The sequence below is a fragment of the Pseudophryne corroboree genome, chromosome 10, assembly GCF_028390025.1.
Source record: "Pseudophryne corroboree isolate aPseCor3 chromosome 10, aPseCor3.hap2, whole genome shotgun sequence".
Lineage (NCBI taxonomy): Eukaryota > Metazoa > Chordata > Amphibia > Anura > Myobatrachidae > Pseudophryne > Pseudophryne corroboree.
Genome location: NC_086453.1, coordinates 333,387,083 through 333,412,452, shown reverse-complemented (window position 1 = coordinate 333,412,452; position 25,370 = coordinate 333,387,083). Strand labels below are relative to the sequence as shown.

Sequence of the window (25,370 nt, the reverse complement as noted above, 5' to 3'; positions counted from 1 at the left end):
CCACAAGTGCAAGGCTGGCCTCAGCTGTCTGCTCCATTGTAGGAGGCAGAAATGTGAGGAGAGGCACTACAGATCCCGCCACAGCCAGGGGGCAAACGTGCAGCAGGGCAGCAGTGTAAGAGCCGCAAAGAGTGCTCCGGGTGCGTCTAGCGTGAGAGCTCTCAGCGCGTCCCACAGCAGCGATGTGCAGGGGTCCTGTTACCAGAGCTCTGGAGCGCCGAGGGGAGAGCGCAGGAAGGTGCGCAGGTGTAACTGTGGCACTGTGGGGGTCACTGGAGAGATTGGGTGGGCAAATAAAGCCCTAGCAGGGTATAAACGGGTGGCCGGCACCAGAGCTGAGGAGAGAGCCGACTCACATGAGTAGTGCCGGAACCGGAAGTCGGTTTATTAATTGTTAACTATTTCAATAAATCTATTTTTGAATAGTACAATATATCTATAACTCAACATATGTGGTTTAAATTTAAATATAGGAGTGCTGCTAATATGAAATCAGGTTAAAATCACCCAATCTGGAGAATCCAGTAAAGATCACTCTATAAATTCTAGAAAGTACTCTACCAACTATAGAGAATATATTATTCCTTAATAGAAAATTAACATGGTAACAAAATTTAAAATGATGGTCTGATTATTTCACTATTATTTAACTAGGCACAGTTGTCTGCACTTGCTATTGGTGCACTAATTGGGGTTCCTGGTCACTTTACGAAGATAACGACACCAAAAAAAACCATGAAAAACTAATGTCGACCTTTTTTTCATGTCGACCTAATTGCAGTGTCTACATATTTCTAGTGTCAACCTAGCCACTGTCGCCCAATAGGTGTCAACGTAATGGGTGTCGACCTAGACACTGTCGACCCTAAGTCCCATACCCAGTGCTAGGCACTGTGGACGTTGACTGTCCGAGGAGAGCGTGACGGATGATGGCTGCAGGATTTTAATAATAACTGATATGCACAAAGAGAACTGGGACCTTTATGTTTGTTTATTTTTAGCTATGTATCTGTGTTACCAGCCCCAACGCTGTGTATGCTATTCGCAGTGTTTGCTGCCAGTAAAAGACACTGGCCAGTATTTACTAAAAATCCGAGTTTGGTCGAGTTGTGTTTTTTTTTCTAAGTCCCAATCCGGGAATTTACTAAGCACCAATCTCGGCAGTGTCTGGTTTATTCGTAATGGTTTGACTGACAACGTCCCGAAATACGAATGAATAGACCATCGGTCAAACGCGGCTGTTATTTCAAAGAATACGGCCATTCACTATTCATTCGTATTTGGGTGTTAGTTTCTGAGTGCTCAAGTGCGGGTCTTTTTTTTCCGAATCGTTAAAAAAAGCCGCAAAAAAGTAGACCTGCTTTTTCCAGTCAAGTTTGGATAACCATGCACGGATCAGTGAGATCTGTGCATGGTTATCTATGGAAAAGGGTCTGTTTAGTTTAAAATCTGAAAAAAAAATTGCGTGGGGTCCCCCCTCCTAATCATAACCAGCCTCGGGCTCTTTGAGCCGATCCTGGTTGAAAAAATATGGGGGAAAAAATGACAGGGGTTCCCCCATATTTAAACAACCAGCACCGGGCTCTGCGCCTGGTCCTGGTTCCAAAAATATGGGGTACAAACAGCGTAGGGGTCCCCCATATTTCTAAAACCAGCACCGGGCTCCACTAGCTGGGGAGATAATGCCACAGCCGGGGGACACTTTGATATCGTTCCCTGCGGCCGTGCCATTAAAACCCCAACTTGTCACCCCTGGCTGGGGTACCCTGGAGGAGTGGGGACCCCTTCAATCAAGGAGTCCCCGCCTCCAGCCACCCAAGGGCCAGGGGTGAAGCCCGAGGCTGTCCCCCCCATCCAAGGGCGGCGGATGGGGGGCTGATAGCCTTGTTGAAAAAATGTGAATATTGTTTTTAGTAGCAGTACTACAAGTCCCAGCAAGCCTCCCCCGCAAGCTGGTACTTGGAGAACCACAAGTACCAGCATGCGGTGGAAAACCGGGCCCGCTGGCACCTGTAGTACTACTACTAAAAAAATACCCCAATAAAAACAGGAGACACACACCTTGAAAGTATAAGTTTATTACATACATCCACACCTCCAAACACACATACCTACCTATGTTCACACGAAGGTCGGTCCTCTTCTCCATGTAGAATCCATGGGGTACCTGTGGGAAAAATTATACTCACATAATCCAGTGTAGATCGGTCCGCTTCTGTTCTCTGTATAATCCACGTACTTGTCAAAAAAATAAAATGCAAACCACGACCACGCACTGAATGCGACCACGCACTGAAAGGGGCCCCATGTTTTCACATGGGACCCCTTTCTCCGACTGCCAGGACCCCCCCTGACTCCTGTCTAAGAGGGTTCCTTTAGCCAATCAGGGAGCGCCACGTCGTGGCACCCTCCTGATTGGCTGTGTGCTCCTGTAGTGTCTGTCAGGCAGCACACGGCAGTGATACAATGTAGCGCCTATGCGCTCCATTGTAACCAATGGTGGGAACTTTGTGGTCAGCAGTGAGGTTACTTTCGGTCAACCGCTGACCACAAAGTTCTGAACTGCGCATGCAACGCAATGCGCAGGCACGATGGACCGCAGCAACGGGGATCGCAGGTCAGTGACGGGATGGTGCAAAATTTCCGAACGCATAACTTTATTACATACATGCCAACACACATACTTACCTATGTTGACACGCCGACTCTGGCCACGTCTCCAATGTCGACGTCCGGGGTACCAGAAAATAAAATTATACTCACCTGATCCAGTGTCCATTTCTTTTATTGTAATCCACGTACTTGGCAAAACAAAAAAATGCATTTACCCGAACCAGACGGACTGAAAGGGGTCCCATGTTTACACATGGGACCCCTTTCCCCGAATGCAGAGACCCCCCGTGACTCCTGTCACAGAAGGTCCCTTCAGCCAATCAGGAAGCGCCACTTCGTGGCACTCTCCTGATAGGCTGTATGCGCGTCGGCGCTGTCAGACGCGCATCGCACAGCCCCCTCCATTATCTTCAATGGTGGGAACTTTGCAGTCAGCGTTGAGGTCACCCGCGGTCAACGGCTGACCGCGGGTAACCCCACCGCTGACCGCAAAGTTCCCACCATTGAAACTAATGGAGGTACTGTGCGATGCGCTGTCTGCCAGCTCAGACGCGCAAAGCCAATCAGGAGAGTGCCACGAAGTGGCGCTTCCTGATTGGCTGAAGGGACCTTCTGTGACAGGAGTCACGGGGGGTCTCTGCATTCGGGGAAAGGGGTCCCATGTGTAAACATGGGACCCCTTTCAGTCCGTCTGGTTCGGGTAAATGCGTTTTTTTGTTTTGCCAAGTACGTGGATTACAATAAAAGAACTGGACACTGGATCAGGTGAGTATAATTTTATTTTCAGGTACCCCGGACGTCGACATTGGAGACGTGGCCAGAGTCGGCGTGTCAACATACGTAAGTATGTGTGTTGGCATGTATGTAATAAAGTTATACTTTCACTGTGTCTGTGTCCTGTTTTTATTTGGGTATTTTTTTTGCAGTAGAACTACAGGTACCAGCGGGCCCATTTCCCCCTGCATGCTGGTACTTGTGGTTCTCCAAGTACTGGCTTGCGGGGGAGGCTTGCTGGGACTTGTAGTTCTTCTGCAAAAAACAATATTCTTACATTTTCAACAAGGCTATCAGCCCCTCATCCGCAGCCCATGGATGGGGGGACACACAGCCTTGGGCTTCACCCCTGTCCCTTGGGTGGCTGGGGGGGACCCCTTGATTGTAGGGGTCCCCACTCCTCCAGGGTACCCCGGCCAGGGGTGACTAGTTGGGTATTTAATGCCACGGCCGCAGGGCGCTGTATAAAAGTTACCCCCGGCTGTGGCATTATCTGTCCAGCTAGTGGAGCCCGGTGCTGGTACAAAAAATACGGGGGACCCCTACTCTTTTTGTCCCCCATATTTTTTGCACCAGGACCAGGTGCAGAGCCCGGTGCTGGTTGTTAAAATACGGGGGATCCCCTGTCATTTTTTTCCCATATTTTGGCAACCAGGACCAGCTCAAAGAGCCCGAGGCTGGTTATGCTTAGGAGGGGGGACCCCATGCATTTTTTTTTCTGATTTTTACCCCATTCCATAATATATATATATATATATATATATATATTTATTTATTTTTTTAAATATATAAATAATACTTGTGCCTCCTTAATAGACAAACCAAGTACCTAATCTCTTCTAATATAAATAGATATGCTATTACCAATAAAAAAAACACAAAAAAAAACCATGTTTTTAAATTTTTTTATTAGATTCCGCCAGCAAAGTGTGGCGGATTGAAAATGACGAATTTACTGTCTAAAAGCACTGTTGTCGAATTTACAATCTTCAATTGAATATACTTTTGTCGAAATGCCGCATTTGTACCATTGCAGAAATGTAAAATTTGACAAATGTCGAATTTCAAAAAGTCGAATTTGGAATGGCCGTTTTTTTTACGAAAAGTATTGAATTGCATTGTCGATTCTTTTGGGGGGGGGGGCGAAAATGTCCCGTTTTTCGACATTTTCGGGAATTCGACCGCAATTGCATATTCCCCTATGTGTTTCTGCCTTTCACAATCCATAATTCCCCATTTATATTACTAGCTATGTACATTCCCCATCCCTATAGTCCTGGAATCCTTGTTAAGGCATGCGCCTTTATGCAAGACTTCCTCACTGCTCCGGTAATCTGTATTCGGGACTTTAACACTGTTACGTATGATTTCATGGATAGGTGGAGACCAGACCCATAGTCTATGCATGGTAGTCTTTCTGCCTTTGCATGCTTGATTACTAAAATAGGCATTGTGGATATTTGGCGCCTTCACTTTCCTTCTGTCTGCTGCTGCTATTTTCATGTACTGATATGGCCCTGTTATCCCGCATTTTGCTCTTTTCAGTGTCTGCTATGAAATTTTTGTCCTGCGGGATCTCTGGTCATTCCCCTATTTTACTGTTTTTGCATTTTGACATACCCAAATGAGCATCCGTTTGGAGGTTTAACCATTGCTGGTTATCACATACGGGTGTGGCCTCTGGAATCCTTGTTTGTTTGTTGTTTTTTTGCAAATAACCCTGTAAATGATGTGGTCCCTTTGGTATGGGATTCTTTTAAAGCCTTTCTATGTTTGTCATTGATTTCTATGGTCGCACACTTGAAGGTCTTTAACAAGAAATCTGAGGAGTAGTTGGAGAGGAGGAGTGGGGAACTTGAGCAGGTTTATGTATGCAGTGGTCTTCCAGCTGACTGGGTGGAATGGTTGATCATGCATAAACAGTGGACAGATCTGCTCCTTGATAAGTCTAAAGGGTACTTATTATTCCTTGCTCATGATTTCTATGTTCAGGGTGATCACACAGGTAAGTTACTAGCTTATCTGGCTAGAGAGGAGTAATTCCCCACTACTGTGCATAGTTTAAGAAATAATGTAGTTTAAGGAATACTGTTTGTGATATACTGTATGTGTGGATACCCCTTCTATAGCTTCCATTTTGTATGCTAATTTTAGAGATGTGTATAAGTCTAACATGCAATACACATACTCCATTTTATCTTCTGATTTGGATAGGACTGATCTCCTCCTTTTCGATCTGCCAACTCCCGTCAATTTCTGGATATACCACTTACATTAGAAGAAGTTGAAAATCCTATTAAATCCTTTCCGAATAATAAGGCTCCGGAAGTGGATGGTCTTCCCATCAAACTGTATAAAACTCACTTACACTTTTTTGCCCCTAAACTTTTTTTTTCAATTTTTGAGACACTGATGGATGATAGGACCTGTCCCCCTTCCATGGCTGAAGCCTTAGTGGTGCTAATCCCGAAGTCGGGTAAGCATCCCCTCTTCCCAGACTTGTATTGTCCCATCTCGCTGATGTCAACTGACATTAAAATACTTGCTAAAATCCTGACCCTCTGCATAACAAAGTGGTCTTTGAATTGGTATACTCCGACGGGACCGTGTTTATGCTGGGCAGATCGACTGCTATTAATCTCAGGAGACTGGTCACTTATTTGCAGTTGATGGATGGTTAGATGAATGATGTGATAATAGTATCCCTTGATGCTGCATGTGCCTTTGATTCTGTGGAATGGGCGTATCTTTGGGTAGTTCTCACAATGTTTGGGATTCGTCCTCATTTTTTGTAATTGATTAAACTATTGAATTTGTGTCCAGCTGTGAAGGTCTACGTTAACGGTTTTAATACTGACTTCTTGTATTTCGGGGAGAGGGACTCTACAAGGGTGCCCCCCATCCCCTCGGCTCTTTGCACTAGTAATTGAACCCATGGCTTGTGCTATTAGGGCTTCTACTGCTATTAAAGGGATTCATACTACAGGTCATGAAGAAAAAGTCTTGACAATGCTAAATTCCTTTTGTCGTAATTATAACCCTTTATGAAGTCTAAGAACACTGTACGCTGTTTACTTAAGAAGTACCGTAATGGTACGCTATTTGCGTAACGATCGCTCAGCAGTAAGCGAGACGCTCAAGCGTCACGTTCGCTCACGGCCCAGTGATCACAGGACACGTTATTGGTTATCACTAGAGTAATGATTCGCGGTAGCGTAGCGTACGCTCGAGACCACGAGGAGGTCACCAGCGATGCAGACGCTCACAGCGCTATACCTTTATGTATAAACCTTATACCAAAGAAATACACAGAATACCTTAATGTGAGTACAGGGTGTAAGTGCAACCTTGTGTAACCTGACTAACTACAAAGCTGCTTGAGCGTCACCGACGCTCAAGTGAACACTTAATACTATAGAAAATACACAGATACTGGTTTAGGGTCCAAAGCCTATTAACTGTATTATATCTAATATACTTGTAAAAAGGGGATAACAGTACAAATGATACACTACAATATAACAGAGACTTCCTAACCACAGAACTAAACAATAAATACAAAAAGACAATACTACACTGACCTAAATGCAATACAATACAATACTATAATACTATGAGAGATATAAGAGAAAAGAGGAGAGAGAGAGAGAGAGACGGGGAGAGATGAGAGAAATTGGCTCACAGAAAGACAATGATTACGGAGAGAAACTTACGCACAAAGGGTATGATCGCCTGCGCCTCGATATCCAGCTCCCGGCTATCAGCAGATAACCGTTGATGAGAGAGTGAGAGTTGGATATGGTCGGCCTGCCTATTTATGCCCCACACACAATGCAATCTCATAGTCCCTACAATCCCATTGTCCATTGGATGAAGGAATTCGACCCTGTATCACAACAAAAGGTCATAGGGTGATTCATACAGGTGGGCTGTGACGATTTCCAACAGCTCAGGTGGGTGGGAAACTGGGTTTCCCGCCGCATACCTGAGTATGTGTAAATAATAGAAATGGACATAAACTTCTTATGTCCATAACTATTCGCACGAGCGATTAATACGCTCCAAACCAACACCGGAATATTACTAATTAAATACTCTTCCGATGGGTACCAAACACTGCTGTATGATTCCTGTTAGACCCTTCGTACAATACAAAGAGGGATTCCTTTAAACAGGGACCTTCTATATTAACCAAACTTTCAGAAACTATCAAAGGGATCATGATCTATAAACTACATTAATTGTGAAAATATGTAACGAATGAGTCGCACGCTACGACTACATAAACTCTACCGTAAATACGCATATCGCGCCTGCGAGTGCACGCTATTGCGGGTATGCGCCTTCACGGGAGAGCGTACGCATGCGCAGCGCGGACCAGTGTGCGGTGCAAATATGGCAACGTGCATAGAGACATTTTTCTGACTTTGACAGTCCACCCTTTGGCAGTCAATAATAACTGCCACCTTCTAAAATATTTAAGGAGAAAAATGTAAATCAGGGGTTAATTGATTTCCATGGTGGGGTAAGGAAGAAGAGAGGAGTAGGTGTGAAAAGGGTATGACCTAGTGAGAAAGTAGAAGCATGTGTGTATGAGTCCATGTTTGGAGGGTCATGTATCATCGTGCCGTACGTGTGGTAAATCAAGCTTCGAGGTATTGCGAAGTATACATTTGAATTCCTTCTTATCCTGTGGTACAGGTCTGTGGATGGGCTGTCAAACTCTACCGAGCTCATTTCGGCTATGGTTGTAACAAAATGGGGATGCACATTTTAGTTGATGATACATGAATGGGGGAGGTATGTGGTTGCTGATATCTGTGCCTGTATTCCCTATCGTCTATGTGTGTCGTTACCTGAGGGTTGTAGGGATGAAGATAAAGAACACTTACGAAAAATGCAATGATATTCTATGTCAGGGAAATGTACATCTGTTGTTGAAGTTGTGTTCGGTATCTGTTGAGAGTCGTCTTCTTTGCGCTGTATTGCTCCTTGGGCATGAGCAAATAGCTTTGTCTGAGCCATCAGATTTACAAAAAATGTTGGGCTAGCGTGAGTTTAAAAGTACTAGGGAAACTGGGGATCCATGGCAAAGTTCATCAAGTGTCCATATTTAAAGTTGTCAAATCTTCTTCTTTGGTCAATCCGTTGTCTGTATACATCTCGTCTCGTCAGCTTCCTCGTCCAAGGGGGTCTTTGTATCTGGGAGAAAAGCAGAAAAACAGGTGAAAGAAACGGACCGTATAATCGCATTTTCATCACATTCTGGTTTCTATCATTGGGTCATAAATCAAATCCAGGTTAATTACGGTTTCCTCACTCCTCAAGCTCATCACTTTTGTACTTTGTTTGCACCTCATTAAAGCCTGCCCGCATCTAAATATCAATCCAATCGATATAATGACACCCAAGATACATAGTAGAAACTTTCCAACATCCATTATGACTCCTTGAGCCCAGTCTCCTAAACCGGAGAACCAATTTCGCGGGTTCAACCATGACACCCAACCAGTCAGCTCATTACCTACAGCAGCAAGGGTGAGATTGTGTTTTCGACGAAATTCCCACTTCAATTGGAGAATATCGTCCATCTTTTGGTCTATGACCTCTACCGGATCCTCGGTGCTATTTGTGATATACGTGCAACACTTTATGCCGTACTGTGTTGCCAATGTAACACAATATCCGCCTGTTACTGCTGTAAGATAATTAAGAACCATCCTATGCTGAACTAGTTCTGTTTTGTAAGCTTGAAGTTCTCTTCCAGTGTATCTAAACGTGTCATCATACATTTCAGTGATATTATCTAACAAATTGGCGAGTGCGGAAATGTATCTATAATTCATCACTCCTCGAGCGGTACGAGTGAAATCTAACGCTACCAGAACCTGAATCCCGGTGGATTCATGGATAAGATCAGAGGCCGGATGCTCTAACCTTTCTGACAGTTGCCTTTTAACTCGGTGCTCGTAATGAGTGTGAGTATAAGGAGCTTGGGCACCACGGTGTATGTCCTTCATTTTATCATGTGTTACAGTCATTACTTCAGGCAATACTCTTCCAATATAACACAATCCTTCAGAGTTTGGGGCAAGCCACTTGTACGCCTTTCTCCCGCATATGAAATATGCATCATCGGGGAGAACATAAGGGACGGAGAAGGACATGACCATGTTACAAACCTTCCAGGTGAAATCTCCTGACCCTAATTCTTCCATCTGCTTAATGCACGTATCAGTTTGTACGATATGTGCACAGTATCCTGGTGATACCTCTCCAACTTTAGTAATCCTATTTCCTAAGGTATATCGATACCGGTAAGATTTTCCTCTACTGGCTATGTGGCGTACGAGCTCTGTATCTGTAGGCATTCTATCTGCTCTGTGTGAAAAGGTCATGGTAAGGTTGCTCCATGACACTTCCCAATTTCCCGGTTTTCTGGGATTGGAGATATTAAAACATAAGAGGGACCTATCCACATGGTATTGGTGGAGCTTCAAACTAGGAGGGCTGGAGATGTTAAACCTCCGGTCCACCGGTCTCCCACCACTTAGCTCAAGTACCTCCCCTAACGTTAAAGGAAATGGTACTAGCCCTGATTTGCTGTGACCCTGAGGTACTTGAGAGCATACCCAACAATCTGTTTGGTTTAACACGTTACCCACTAAGGAGTGATAGTCACTCAATGGATGCCGGTCCATATGGATATTAAAACTGGATTGGCATTTCTTTATGCATCCATCTTCAACCAGATTATCACAGAGCCTACAGATACAATTTTCTTCAGCTAACAATCCATCACAATTTCTTCTATCGGATCGTTTTCTGATACTCGCCTTTGCTTGTTGGTTTGGTTGATCTTGGAAAACTACGCCTCTATCATCATAATCGGAACCCATTCCAGAACCTCTTTCGACCTCTATGGTACTCTCGCCGGAACAGACTGCTCTGGTCAACATCATGGTTAACATCAAAATCCGGATCTCAGTCTCTTGGGGCAAGTCCATCTTTGAGGAGGAAATAGAGAAGAATGAGAAGGGGGAAAAAGAAATTTTAAGGGAGAGGGGCTGGGAAGTGGAGAAAAACAATAAAAGGGAGAGGGGAGTCGACAACTGCTTCCGGTCTTCAAGGCTCAGGTGCCGCCTCAGTCCTCCTGGAACAGACACTCCAGTGATACAACCTCTACCGTCTGTTCCTTATCACGGGACTTCTCTGGATCAGCAACCTTTTTGCAGTGGGATGAATGGACCCAAGTCTCTCTCTCAGCAACCTTCAATGCTGTGGTGCTAGTCAATAAGACCTGGTATGGTCCTTCCCATCTATCAATAAGACAACCTGAGCGTAGAAAATTTCGTATCATTACATAATTCCCAGGTTCAATGTCATGACAATTACTATCTGGTAAATCAGGAATCACCAACTTCAGATTATCATTTTGATTCCTCAACTGTTTACTCATGTTAATTAAGTATTTTACAGTTACTTCATTGTTACATTTCAAATCATCCTGAGGGTTAATCATGACATGCGGTTGTCGACCAAACAAGATTTCAAAAGGAGACAGATTAAGAGGGGACCTGGGAGTGGTTCTGATGCTATACAAAACAATGGGTAAAGCTTCTGGCCACGTCAATCCTGTCTCTGTCATTACTTTACTCAATTTATTTTTAATAGTGCTGTTCACTCTTTCGACCTTCGCACTCGCCTGTGGACGGTACGGAGTGTGCAGCTTACTATCAATTCCCATCAACTTACACATTCCTTGAAAGACATCACCTGTAAAATGGGTACCCCTATCACTTTCAATGATTCTAGGGATACCATATCTACATACAAATTCCTGCACAATTTTCTTAGCTGTAAACATAGCGGTATTTGTAGCTGCTGGAAAAGCTTCGACCCAATTCGAGAAAACATCTATACAAACAAGTACATATTTCAAATTTCGACATGGGGGTAATTGAATGAAGTCAATTTGTATTACCTGGAAAGGGCCGCCGGCAGGTGGGATATGGGATGGTTCTGTAGGTATTGCTTTTCCAATATTCTTTCTCAGACAGGTAAGGCATGACATTGCTCTTTTACTCGCATGAGAGGAGAATCCTGGGGCGCACCAGTATGCTCTTACCAATTTGCACATCCCCTCCTTGCCTAGATGAGTCAGCCCGTGAGCTGCTTCAGCCAGACATGGAAGGTATGCCCTGGGGGCCACCGGTTTACCATGTCCATCCGTCCAGAGCCCTGAGGACTCCTGGCCATATCCCTTTGCCTTCCAGACTGCTCTTTCCTGTGTGGAACACAAATTCTGCATCTCACACAACTTCTGTGTGTTGATGGTATTAAATACCATCAGTTGTGTGGTGTCTGTCTGTATGGGGGTAGCAGCTGCAAGCTTTGCGGCTTCGTCTGCTCGGCTGTTACCAAGGGATACTGGGTCTTGGCTATATGTATGTGCTTTACATTTGATAACAGCCACTCTGTCGGGTTCCTGTATCGCTGTTAGAAGCCTTTTTATATGAGCTGCATGCGCTATCGGTGTGCCAGCTGCCGTCATGAAATTTCTGAGCCGCCATAGGGCTCCGAAATCATGGACTACCCCGAACGCGTATCTGGAATCGGTGTAGATATTGGCAGACTTACCCTTAGCCAATTCACATGCTCTGGTTAGGGCGACCAGTTCAGCAACCTGGGCTGAGTGAGGTGGGCCTAGCGGTTCCGCTTCTATGGTGTCTTGGTCATCTACGACTGCGTATCCAGTACACAAGTCTCCCGAGTCTGACTGTCTATGACAACTACCGTCCGTGTAGAACGTGAGTTCTGCATCTTCCAGTGGATTGTCACTGATGTCAGGCCTTGCGGTAAAATTTTGGGTCAAATATTCCATACAATCATGTGTATCTTCCTTTGCATTAAATCCTCCTTCCCCATCACTCTCACCTCCCACCCTTTGTGCCTGACCAGGCACACCTGGGAGAAATGTTGCAGGGTTTAATGCGCTGCATCTCCTTATGGTGATGTTTACTGGGGCCATTAATGCCAATTCCCATCTCGTAAACCTTGCTGATGAGACGTGTCTGGTTTGGGCAGAATTCAATAAGGCAGATACCGCATGCGGTGTATGGATTGTGAGGTTGTGGCCTAGCACGACATCTTCGCTTTTTGTCACTAGCAATGCTATCGCCGCAACGCTACGCAAGCATGTGGGGAGGGATCGCGCTACCGTATCTAGCTGAGCGCTGTAATATGCAACTGGCCTGCTGGCATCACCGTGTTTTTTGTGTTAGTACACCTGCTGCGCACCCAGCACTTTCTGTTCCGTATAGTTCAAAGGGTTTCCCATAGTCTGGCATACCTAGTGCTGGTGCCTGCGTTAGGCATTGCTTGAGTCTCTCAAATGCTGTTTCAGATTCGTCTGTATGCGAAATCCGATCAGGTTTGTTTGAAGAGACCATTTCCTGCAAAGGTAGCGCCAATATGGAAAACCCTGGGATCCAATTACGGCAATACCCACACATTCCTAGAAACGTCCTGATCTGTTGCTGGGTTTGTGGCAGTGTCATGTCTCTAATGGCTTGGATTCTATCAGCGGTCAGGTGTCTCAGTCCTTGTGTTAGACAGTGTCCCAAATATTTTACCTTAGTTTGGCATAATTGCAACTTGTCTTTGGAAACCTTGTGACCTGTGTCTGAAAGATGAAACAGGAGCTGTTTCGTATCTTTCAGGGAAGCTTCCAATGAATCAGAACACAGTAGTAGATCATCCACGTACTGTATCAACACTGATCCACTCTCCGGTTGGAAAGACTGTAAACAATCATGCAAAGCCTGGGAAAATATACTTGGACTATCTATGAAACCTTGGGGTAACCGAGTCCACGTGTATTGGACTCCTCTGTATGTGAATGCAAACAAATATTGGCTGTCAGGGTGCAGAGGTACCGAAAAGAATGCGGAGCAGAGGTCAATAACAGTGAAAAATTTGGCAGTGGGAGGAATTTGCATTAGGATGACAGCTGGATTAGGCACTACGGGGAACTGACTCTCAACTATTTTGTTAATCCCCCTTAGATCTTGCACTAGCCTGTAACCCCTCCCCCCACTCTTTTTAACAGGGAAGATGGGACTATTTGCTGTGCTGGACGTTCTTACTAGAATGCCCTGTTGTAGCAAGCGCTCTATTACGGGAAAAACTCCTAACTCCACCTCTGGCTTCAGAGGATACTGTGGGATTTTTGGAGCTATCCTACCATCTTTTACTTGTACAACTACTGGAGCTACATTTGCCATTAATCCAGTGTCCTGTCCATCTTTTGTCCAAAGTGACTCTGGTATCTGAGATGTCATCTCTTCTACTTGGGATGGATTCCTATTTGTCATAATGGAATGTGACATTAATTTTGATGGGGAGTCTAACATGTCTCGTACTTCCTGAGCGTGATTCTCAGGGATGTCCAAGAATACACCTTCAGGAGTACAATAAATGACGCAACCCATTTTACATAGTAAGTCTCTTCCCAGGAGATTAGTTGGTGCCGATGCAGCCAGCAAAAAGGAATGCTTGGTATGCAAAGGCCCTATTGTAATCTCGGCTGGTTTGCTAACAGGGTAGTGCTGGACTACTCCTGTTACTCCCATGGCTGGAATTGTCCTACCAGTGGTTCTCATGCCCACTGTCGAATTTATCACTGACTTGGCCGCCCCTGTGTCTACAAGAAAGTTTAAAGTTTTTCCAGCTACATTGATTGCAATCTCTGGTTCACTTCCAAGGCTGGCAATCAACTTAACTGGCTGCAGATTACAGGTATGGCCACACCCCTATTGGGTATGCTGACCTCCCTGAATCCCGCTGGCAGCAACTACTTGTGAGGGAGTTAGCTGGGAACTACCAGAGGCATGCCAATCTCTGTTCGGGGGGTATCTTTTTGTTTCCCCTGTATGTGGCTCAAAACTCCGCCTCTGTGGACCCTGCTCCCAATGTCGTGTGTTGTGTTGTTGTCTAGGGGGTTGAAAAGATCTTTGTACATTCTTTGTTCTACATTCTCGTGCAAAGTGTCCCGGTCTGTTACAAGAAAAACATGTTATTACACTTGCCTTACCCACAGGATTCGGTGGTACATACGCAGGCTGCCTTGTGGTCAGCGCCTGTATACTTACTGACATCAACTTATCACTTTGCGACTCCCTGTGCCTAGTGATATTTCTGTCGTGATCAATAGCAGCCTCTCTCAATGTGGACACTGACAGACCTCGCCAGCATGGTTGCGTGGTCTGTACCCTAGCTTTTAATGTTTCTTTCAAACCATCCATCAGTACAGATACTGCTACTTCTCGATGGTTTGGGTTGGTCTTAATGTCTTCTATACCAGTGTACTTTGCCATTTCTAATAGTGCCCGGTGAAAATATTCTGTTGCCGTTTCGGACTCCTTTTGCTTAATGGAAAATATTTTATTCCATTTAACAACGGCTGGGAAATACTCCTTTAGCTGTAAATTTATCCTTTTTACATTATCCTTGTTGTACACGTCTGTAAGCGGTACATCTTTATCCAATGCACAGTCAGCTAAAAATTGAGTTGCGTCAACATTGGAAGGTAAACAAGCTCTTAGCAGTATCTGCCAATCCTTGTTGTTGGGTTCTACAGTGTTACCTAGATCCCTGATGTATTTTTGGCTAGCAACTAAATCCTTCCTGGGGTCAGGAAATTCGGACACTATTGTTCTTAATTCCATTCTGGAAAATGGAGTGTACATGGCAATGTTCCTTATGGGAGTGGCTCCAGACACATCTGTTTTTCCATTGGGAACTGCTATTACCCTTACAGGAGCAATTCTAACAGCCTCTTCCTGTGTAGATTCTACAGCTTGTTGTGGTACAATTGTTTCAGTGTAGTGCATGGTGCCGTACTTACCCGTTGACACGACCTCACCTATCCCTCCGCTAGGGGCTTTCACTAATCTCGTGGGTGTCGCTGTGCCTACTGTGGTCTCTGCTATGGTGGCTGCAAGAGAGAGAGCTGAAATTGTTGCTGAATCGTCTTCTTGATCACACTCCTGAGGAAGGTTCAAAACAGGGTACATCTTGCACGGGTTAATACTTGCATGAGTTATTTGGTTAACATCATTAACATTTACAAGGTTACTAAGAGTTTTTGTTTTATAACCCAGTGCGTTTCTCTCCGTAATCAACTTCTCTCCTGCAATGTATGGTGGAGGAGGAGCTGTGGCTATCAGCTTCCTGACTGCCCCAGATCCTGCCGCCAGAGCCAAACCTCTCTGTATCTCACCTTCCTGGTGCCATAACTGTAAATAATCATGATGCTGAATTCGTCTCTTTGCTGATTTTACGAGACATATCCTCCTCCTTAAATTTTGTAACACTTCTGGACTAAAGCTACCTATTCTTGGGAATTTGTCCCTGTCTTGTACAGTCATTCTCTCCCATTCATCACATAAAGATTCGGTGTGACTTCCATATTTTTCACACATTACATATCGTGCCGACCCAACTGGTCGGTTCACAGAATCAACCTGAACCAGGGTTGATCGCCCCCTACCTGAGCAACTGGCCCCCATAGTCTGCAGGTGTTGCTTAGTCCTCCTTGGATCTCTGTATCAAGGTTTTCAGCAAGCCTTTTCAGACAACCAAATTACTCCACAGTAGGCCGGCGGTGGCGGTTTACCGAGTACCCCACTCACTCGCCCACCTCGACCAATACGACCTGATCACACCGACGTGGTGCTGGCGTACTCGATACAGGGCCCCTATGGAACCTTCAGTTTACTGGAACATATGAGGGTTACCCGCAGGACACTTACTCTTTCCAGTAAAGTTGGGGTTGTTAGATAGTTCCTGAGTGACCAGCGAACTTCCCTTCCAAAAATAAAAAATTACACAAATCACGTCAGAATGTACAAATAGCGTTTGTGACCACTTTACTCTAATGGTATTAGGTCAGATTACTAACTACTGCACACAATTACGTGTGGTCCAATCGTTCAGTACACAAGCACTACTTGTTATGTACTGAAAGATCAATGGAATCGATGTTTCCGGCCGCGATTCCTTCAGCACGAGCTTGTATGGCCTATATGGGTTCTGCACCAACGCCCCCAGGGGTTGTGCCACTGGACTTTTATAGCGGACCTTTTACCTTACGACCTCCTGGTCTTGTTACCTTATGACCTCCTGGTCTTGTTACCTTATGGTCCGCTATACTCTAATGCTCAAATATTATTTAACCAGGGATGCCTCCCTAGCCACCGTATATGTCACTTACATGTATGTCCCTTGACGAGTACCCGGCTTTCCTTTTGGTTCCACCTTAAAGTTGTATAAACTTATGTATACAAAACCACACTCACTCAACACATGTACACTTTGTTTCTATATCTATTTCTGCGCAGAAATTGTCTTCAGTCCAACAGTGTTACCAATTAGGAGCAGGATCTGTTAAACTAAATTTCAGATTTTTCCAAAAATAGATTTGCGTTATTTACCGCTTCGCGTTATCTACCGCTGTGCGTTACTTATCGCTTTGCGCTAATTATCGCTTTGCGCTAATTATCGCTTTGCGCTAATTCAACTTTTCGTGACTTGAGCTACGTGGGCGTAACCGGACGCTACGTTGCGTAGTGAACGCTGCGTGCGTCTGCCTTTGGATTGCGTACGCTAGTCTTTGTTAGCGACACGTGTACGCAATGCAAAGATCCACCGTAACACAATATATACTTTTATCAATGTAAATGATCCCTGATCATCTACCGCAATCCACACTGACTGCCTTGTATCTCAGACAAATCGTGTGTTGTTCTATACTTTAACTATTACCTCTACTATGAAATAACAGCAAATCTCTTTTAGCACTTTCTATCAACTATAAAAATTGGCAAACAGGAATAGTGATATACGAAATTGAAAAAAAGAAATGCAGATAAATGTATGCGTGCGTGTATACGCAAGACAGAAGAGAAATAAAACAGTTTTAAAAGACACAAGCGTTTTGTTCTTACTTCCGGTTCCCGGATTCCTTCAGCACTCTTTATCTAAGCGAAGCAGACGCTTATCCCGTCAGCACTGCGAGACAACCTCCCACTCTTTGCTGGAGGGATAATGTCTGCTGATCTACCTAGTGCAGATATGAGAAGGATCGGACGAGTCCCCAATTGACAATGCTAAATTCCTTTTGTCGTAATTATAACCCTTTATGAAGTCTAAGAACACTGTACGCTGTTTACTTAAGAAGTACCGTAATGGTACGCTATTTGCGTAACGATCGCTCAGCAGTAAGCGAGACGCTCAAGCGTCACGTTCGCTCACGGCCCAGTGATCACAGGACACGTTATTGGTTATCACTAGAGTAATGATTCGCGGTAGCGTAGCGTACGCTCGAGACCACGAGGAGGTCACCAGCGATGCAGACGCTCACAGCGCTATACCTTTATGTATAAACCTTATACCAAAGAAATACACAGAATACCTTAATGTGAGTACAGGGTGTAAGTGCAACCTTGTGTAACCTGACTAACTACAAAGCTGCTTGAGCGTCACCGACGCTCAAGTGAACACTTAATACTATAGAAAATACACAGATACTGGTTTAGGGTCCAAAGCCTATTAACTGTATTATATCTAATATACTTGTAAAAAGGGGATAACAGTACAAATGATACACTACAATATAACAGAGACTTCCTAACCACAGAACTAAACAATAAATACAAAAAGACAATACTACACTGACCTAAATGCAATACAATACAATACTATAATACTATGAGAGATATAAGAGAAAAGAGGAGAGAGAGAGAGAGAGACGGGGAGAGATGAGAGAAATTGGCTCACAGAAAGACAATGATTACGGAGAGAAACTTACGCACAAAGGGTATGATCGCCTGCGCCTCGATATCCAGCTCCCGGCTATCAGCAGATAACCGTTGATGAGAGAGTGAGAGTTGGATATGGTCGGCCTGCCTATTTATGCCCCACACACAATGCAATCTCATAGTCCCTACAATCCCATTGTCCATTGGATGAAGGAATTCGACCCTGTATCACAACAAAAGGTCATAGGGTGATTCATACAGGTGGGCTGTGACGATTTCCAACAGCTCAGGTGGGTGGGAAACTGGGTTTCCCGCCGCATACCTGAGTATGTGTAAATAATAGAAATGGACATAAACTTCTTATGTCCATAACTATTCGCACGAGCGATTAATACGCTCCAAACCAACACCGGAATATTACTAATTAAATACTCTTCCGATGGGTACCAAACACTGCTGTATGATTCCTGTTAGACCCTTCGTACAATACAAAGAGGGATTCCTTTAAACAGGGACCTTCTATATTAACCAAACTTTCAGAAACTATCAAAGGGATCATGATCTATAAACTACATTAATTGTGAAAATATGTAACGAATGAGTCGCACGCTACGACTACATAAACTCTACCGTAAATACGCATATCGCGCCTGCGAGTGCACGCTATTGCGGGTATGCGCCTTCACGGGAGAGCGTACGCATGCGCAGCGCGGACCAGTGTGCGGTGCAAATATGGCAACGTGCATAGAGACATTTTTCTGACTTTGACAGTCTGGATACAGTATATACCGATTAAATGCTGTTATTTTTAATGGACATGTGTCATTCCCTGCCTGCTCTTCGTGTACTGGTAAAAAATGTGGCTATTACTGAGGTATTAATTTTAGCTGGGACAAGTCTGTGGTGTTTCTGCTACTTTCCTCTATGCCACAACCCCTCTTCTATGACCTTCTCTTTAAATGGTGTACTCACTTTAAGTGTCTACTATAGGTATCCAAATTTGGTTACTGGCCTTGTAAATCTTATTAAGATGATTATCCAGCCTAAATACCTGTATGTCCTCCAGAATGTCCCGGTTTATGTATTTAGGGACACAAAAGAGCAGTATTGCATATTAAATGCTAAATAAATCTAGAGGGGAGGGCAGTTTTGCCCTGCTTGATATTTGTCTCTATTATGTAACCACTCAGTTATCACAGTTGAGTGAATAGGTCTCCCCTGGACCTTTCTGTGCCCCTCTTAGAAAAAGTGGGATTAACATTTCCCCTATACAGTTTCTTCTGGCATGCACCCTACTCTCTTCCTTTACTCCGCTGCTAAAACAGGCTCAGAGAGTGTGGAAGGCAGCTGAGAAATTGTTAGGAGACCTCGCTATAGACCCCTGTTCTCCCATATGGAATAACATGACTTTCCCTGAAACCCATAGTTTAGAGGTTAGTTCTGGTTGGATTTCTTTTGGGATATCCGCAATTGGACAATGTTATTAGGATGGGCTTATCCATCACTTTTGATTATTTTTTTTCCAATAATTACAACTCCGTCATGCTTGTCTACACAGTAGAAGGGCCCTGCTTCACAAATGACTGAAACCACTGTACATATGCTGGTTCATACAATGCCCTGTCATAGAACAGTTTCTGTAAGGCATCTATCAATTATTGTGATTGCTCTTACCTTAACAATATACTTAAAATAGCTTATCAACTAAAAATAATGACACGGACACCAACTGCATTAGATTTTAAAGGTCATTGTATTTATTAATTTGATGACCCTAAATGACGGGATGACAAGGAAGATGCTACAATTACCAGCTCCAGTCAAATATATCATACAACTTGGTGGCGACTAACATGCCCCAACTGTAATGGCAGCAACTGACACGCCCCAACTATATATATAAGCAGCTCCTGCACTGTGGAAGACTCATCACCCCTTACTGGCACGGTACAGACCTCCTACTGGGAATGCCCATTGTCCGCCCTCAGGTGTAGGACAACACTAGCCATCCATCAAAGGGGTAAGTGCCCCACAGCAACCACTTATGCTACATATGACCACTGGCCGTAGCGTCTGCCCGCCTGCTGCAATTTAAATATTTGCAGATCGAATGAGTAATTGAAATGTAGAACACAAATAAAATAAAAAATTCGGGGGAAGGGTGGTTGGGCTTCCAAAACAACAAGAGGAATATTTTCACTCAAAATCCTCCCTATAAAGGCTGCCAAAGCCCTCCTACCCTCCACTTGCTGATAGGCCAAGACTAAACCAATAATAACAAGCTGATATTCTTGATCTGCCTAGCAACATACTGTAGCTTAATCTAACCAATCACAAAAATCAAAGACCCTTATAAGTTTTCGTGCCTCTCTCGCATTTTTCTATTCTCCTCTTCTCCTCTGGGACTGATGCTCTAGGTGCCCTTTGTGTTAAATGGGAGGCAGATTTGGAAGCAGTTTTTGATGAAATTTGGGATTATGTCCTTGGATCCCCCAGAGTCGCCACAGCATATGTTTGATTTCAGGAGAAACAACAATATATTTTACACAGCATCTACTAGGACCCCGAGCAAACTTTTTAAATTTGGAGGATCGGTGTCATGCTGTATATCTCCCCATGTCAGCTGCTAATTTCTGGCATCTCCTTTGGCTTTGCCCCGGGGTTTCTGTTTTTTTGGAAAAGAATAACGGCTTGTGTATGCGTAACATAGGTATCCAAATTGCTCTAATGAACCCACAAATTTGAATTTTTAGCCCAGATATGCAGGATTCCCTCTCTGTCCACCTTTGTCTTAATGTTAATAACCCTCTTATGCAATCCTGTGTGTGTATTCCTTGTACCTGGGTGGCCCCTGATACTCCCTCCTTCTCGACCTGGTTGACATTAGTCAATACTACACTTTCACATGAATGTTTTATGTACACTAAACTTAAATGTCCGGTGAAGTGCAAAAAGGCATAGGGGCCTCTGGCAGAACTCTCACTATGCTCTTGCCTCTTGATTCCTGTACTTTATGGATCATTCACAAACGTTGTTTCGGGACACACCAATCTGCCTACACATACCTCTGACAGCCGGCATACTTTCATAAATTTTGACGTACACATCTATATTTGATTATAGATCCTAGATTGTTTATAATGGTTATACTTATCCTTATCCGAACTGTATTCTCATCACTAATACCCCATTCACCCCGCACAAATAAACCGGTATCAACCTGGTATATTGCCGGGTCGAAACGGGTCGCTGCGCGGTGTGAAAGGGTCACTGCCAAACTTCCGGGTCGCCTGACCTGATAATTCAACCTAGAAATAAAGAAGGGTTATTCTCAGGTTATTACCGGTTCAGGCGCAGTGTGAACAAATTACCTGGGTCGATGCGACCAGGTACCCATTCACAGCATAGGGAGAGGCTGCGTGAAGATGATCTCATCTACAGTCCTCAACCCCGATTCTGCGGTGGTCCCCACCCCCGGATGGCAACCTGACCCAGCCAGGTTGGGAAACATATTCTCAGGGTCGCACCCAGGAAAGGACCCGTTTCCAATTCCCTGGTGAGACCCGGCAATTGCGATCTGAATGGGGTATTAAAGTACTCTTCCTCTTAATATATTATTTTCATGTCTGCTATACTTTCAGATGTTTTCATATTTGCAAATGCTGATTCTATGTGATACCACTTGAAATGCACTTCTTTGTTTTTATGTAATTTTTTCTATGCCTTTTGAAAAACAATAAAAAATACATGATTGAAGGGGAAAACAAGAAATATATAATCTTAGTTCCAGCATACAGTATTACTGTCATCATTACTTTATATAGTACCAGCATTTTATGCAGCACTGTACAGATAATATATTTTTAATGCATATCAGTCCCTGCCCCATTGGAGAATACAGTCTAAGGGGTCTATTTACTAAGCCTTATATGGAGATAAAGTCCACGTAGATAAAGTACCAGCCAATCCGCTTCTAACTGACATGTCACAGACTGGGTTTGAAAAATTACAGAATAACATACAACCATGCACATAAACACACTAGAGCTAATATTGCCATTTTAGTATACAGTACATACCCTCATTAAAAGTACGGAATAAATTCTCCACTGGAAATTTAAGTGAATCATCTCCAAAGATCATTTCTTCTTTGTTAGAAAAATATGATTCCAGAGTCTCTCTAGAGTCATAGCCATCTACACGATAGAATTTAGTAGAGCAGGAATCCATCTTGTATTATTGTATCACAGACTGGCTGACTCTCACGTCGTCGTTCCTCTTTTATTTGACTGGCACAGAATTTCCGTTTATATAATCCAGGATATGTAAATGGATATGTATATTCATCAGTAGCAAGAAAATCATTATTATCACATGATGGTTTATCAAAGTCATGATGGGTTTGCAGGTTATGGTATTATGATAAAAAAAAACAAGATTACCATAAAACACATTTTTAATTTTCTTTTCAAATATTGTAAAGTCAATTTAATTAGAATTTTCTAGTGCAAACACATATGAAAAAAATGTCCCCCTTCATACAACTGGCACAACTTTTCAATAGAGAAAAATTATGTGTCCATGGCTGTCCATTGAAGTTGTCTCTGATCAACGTGTACAGTTTGTGTCGGAATTCTGGAGGTCCTTGTGTAAAGCTAGCCATACACCTAAAGATTTATTGTCCATGTATGGGAGCAAATGACAACTGACCATTGCTCTAAAATGCCGAAAAACTGACAAAATGGTTGTTCAGAAAAATGTATTAAATAAAAATGTATTAAATCAAACAGATTTAACCAATTTGTGTGATTGACCTTTTTTGTCTCTTTTTCAGTGTTTGGAACCAGATGGTCAATTGTCATTTGCTCCCATACATTACAAGATTTTTATTCCAACCTGCCAGATTGGACAATAAATCTTTAGATGTATGGCCAGTCTAAAGGGGCCCATTCATCAGCAATTAATTTGGACAATCTGACATTTTGCAGATGATTGTGTCAATAAATCTGCACTGTAAGGGGTTGACAAACCAAAGATTTCAGTCACAAATCGATTGGGACAGTTAAATCAGGTTTTTCAACATGTTTAATTTCACAGATCAGTTGGGACTGTAGATTGCTAGTGTATCGGTAACAATCTGCAGATTTGCAGACCGTTTCTAGAAACTGAAGCAGAGGCGTCACTGTCTGTGGTGAAGGGATGTAGTTATGTATACCGACCCCTGCATCCCACAAGGAAGAAATTACATTAGTCAGCATGCTGACTAGCATGGACTATTCCCAATCATGGGTGTCCACGACACCCATAGAGTGGGAAAAGAACCTGTGGTGAGTGCCGGTAACCCATACCCGACACGTGGTGACACACGGTGGGCACTGTGCACTACTGCCCTCATGCTGTAGGAATGGTCATCCGAAAACGGTGGCGTGACATAACAAAAGGGTGCATGGCCTCATGGGATTCCCATTCAGTCACTCCAGGGGTGTGTCTAGCATCCCCAGAGAAGCTGGCTGCCATCTTGGTTCCAGTCAGCTGACTCTCTACTTACCAATCCTTTCCAGTCTGGTGCTCAGCTGACACTTCCGGCTAATACAGAACAACCCAGGAGTATAAAGCTTCCGGAATTACAGGGCCAAGGATACCAGTTCCATAGGTCACACAGCTCTGTGATTGAGCATTGTAACTGTGCTCCCGTGCTGAACCAGACTACTCCTGATGACACTTCCCGTGACCTAGTCTTTCTAGTGTTAAACCTGGTGTCAGTATTTATCCAGCGTATATTCCAGACAATCAGAGCAAGTCTGATATTCCAGACAATCGGTGCAAGTCCAGTATTCAAGACCATTGGTACCAATCCCAAGTCTTGGGGAGTAATTCAGATCTGATCGCTGCTGTGCGGTTTCACACAGCGAGTGATCAGATCCGAACTGCGCATGCAACGCAATGCGCAGGCGTGATGGACGGCTGCAAATTGGATCGCCGGTCAGCGATAGGTTTGTGCGAAGGATCCATTCACATGGGCATTAGCAAAGAGATTGACAGGAAGAGAGGGGTTTGTGGATGACAATTTATCATTTTCAGGGAGTGTCTGGAAAAACGCAGGCGGGACCAAGCATTTGAAGGTAGGGTGTCTGAGGTCAAATCCGGTCCCGAACAGGCTGATGTGATCGCAGTAGCTGAGTAAGTCCTGGGCTGCGCAGCGACTGCACAAAATCAATTTGTGCAGCTCTGCTACAACATGCGTTTGCACAATTAGGCGGCGACTATCTGATCGCAGGACATCAAAAATCACCTCCTAGCTATCAGATTTGAAATACCCCCTTAGTCATCAGAACCAGTCTAATATCTCTCGGTTATCGGTCCCAGTCACACCTTCTAGTGCTAGCACAATTGTCCCAAACAGGGGGCCACAACTAGCCTGTCGGGTGTAGCTGAGCCCAAATTTCCTTGCTGAATTCCCTGGTAAACACCTCCAGCAGGGTAAGATTATGCAAGGGGCAAAACTAAGGTTTTTGTCACCAAGGGCAAGTCCGTAATCCCACCACCCCCCAAAAAGACAAAAAAAAATATCTCACTAATGCCACAGGACCCCCTCCACCCAACACCTGAAACCCCTCCCCAATGAGAGCAATCCCCTGGCTGTGGTTGGGCCGTATAAGAAGCCCAGACCAGGGTACATACCCCACCTAGCTACAGCCCTGGGTATATGGTTGATGTGGGTGGGAGGAGGCTGTAAGATTGGGGGTGACTAGTGTAAGGTGGCAGATGGCAGGGAGCAGGATGTGCAGGGTAGGTGGGAATTGGGGTGTGTGGCAGGCACAGGATCTATGTTACAGGATATCTGTATAGTGATATCTATAGTGTTCACAGTCACCCTTCCCATGTCACCACCACTCTGGCACCACCCTGCTGCAGCCTCTCTGGACACCTTTCCTCCTCATCTTCTGGCCAGTGCTCCCATGTGTTGCTCCCACCAGCTGCACTCACACCCCGACTCCTGCACACATAGTGATCCCCAGGGAGATGGGTTATTATTGCAGTGTGTCTCAACGCCCCCACGTGCATACTTTCCTCAATGTACATGCTTCCCCCTCACAATCTTCTGACATGCCTAATGGGAAATTCACAACTGCATTCAATGTGAAGGTTGCTGTCTTCATT

At 44.2% G+C, this 25,370-nt stretch overlaps 1 protein-coding gene across 1 annotated transcript in view; it reads right to left on the bottom strand.

Annotated features, from left to right (window-relative positions):
- The window catches only part of LOC134965341 (indolethylamine N-methyltransferase-like), a 59,320-nt gene extending 36,881 nt beyond the window's left edge, over positions 1-22,439 (bottom strand). The window contains exon 1 of the mRNA XM_063941812.1: positions 22,289-22,439. Within this exon, the coding sequence (XP_063797882.1) occupies positions 22,289-22,439 (151 nt within the window). The remainder of the gene's footprint in view (positions 1-22,288) is intronic.
- Between the last annotated feature and the right edge of the window lie 2,931 nt (positions 22,440-25,370).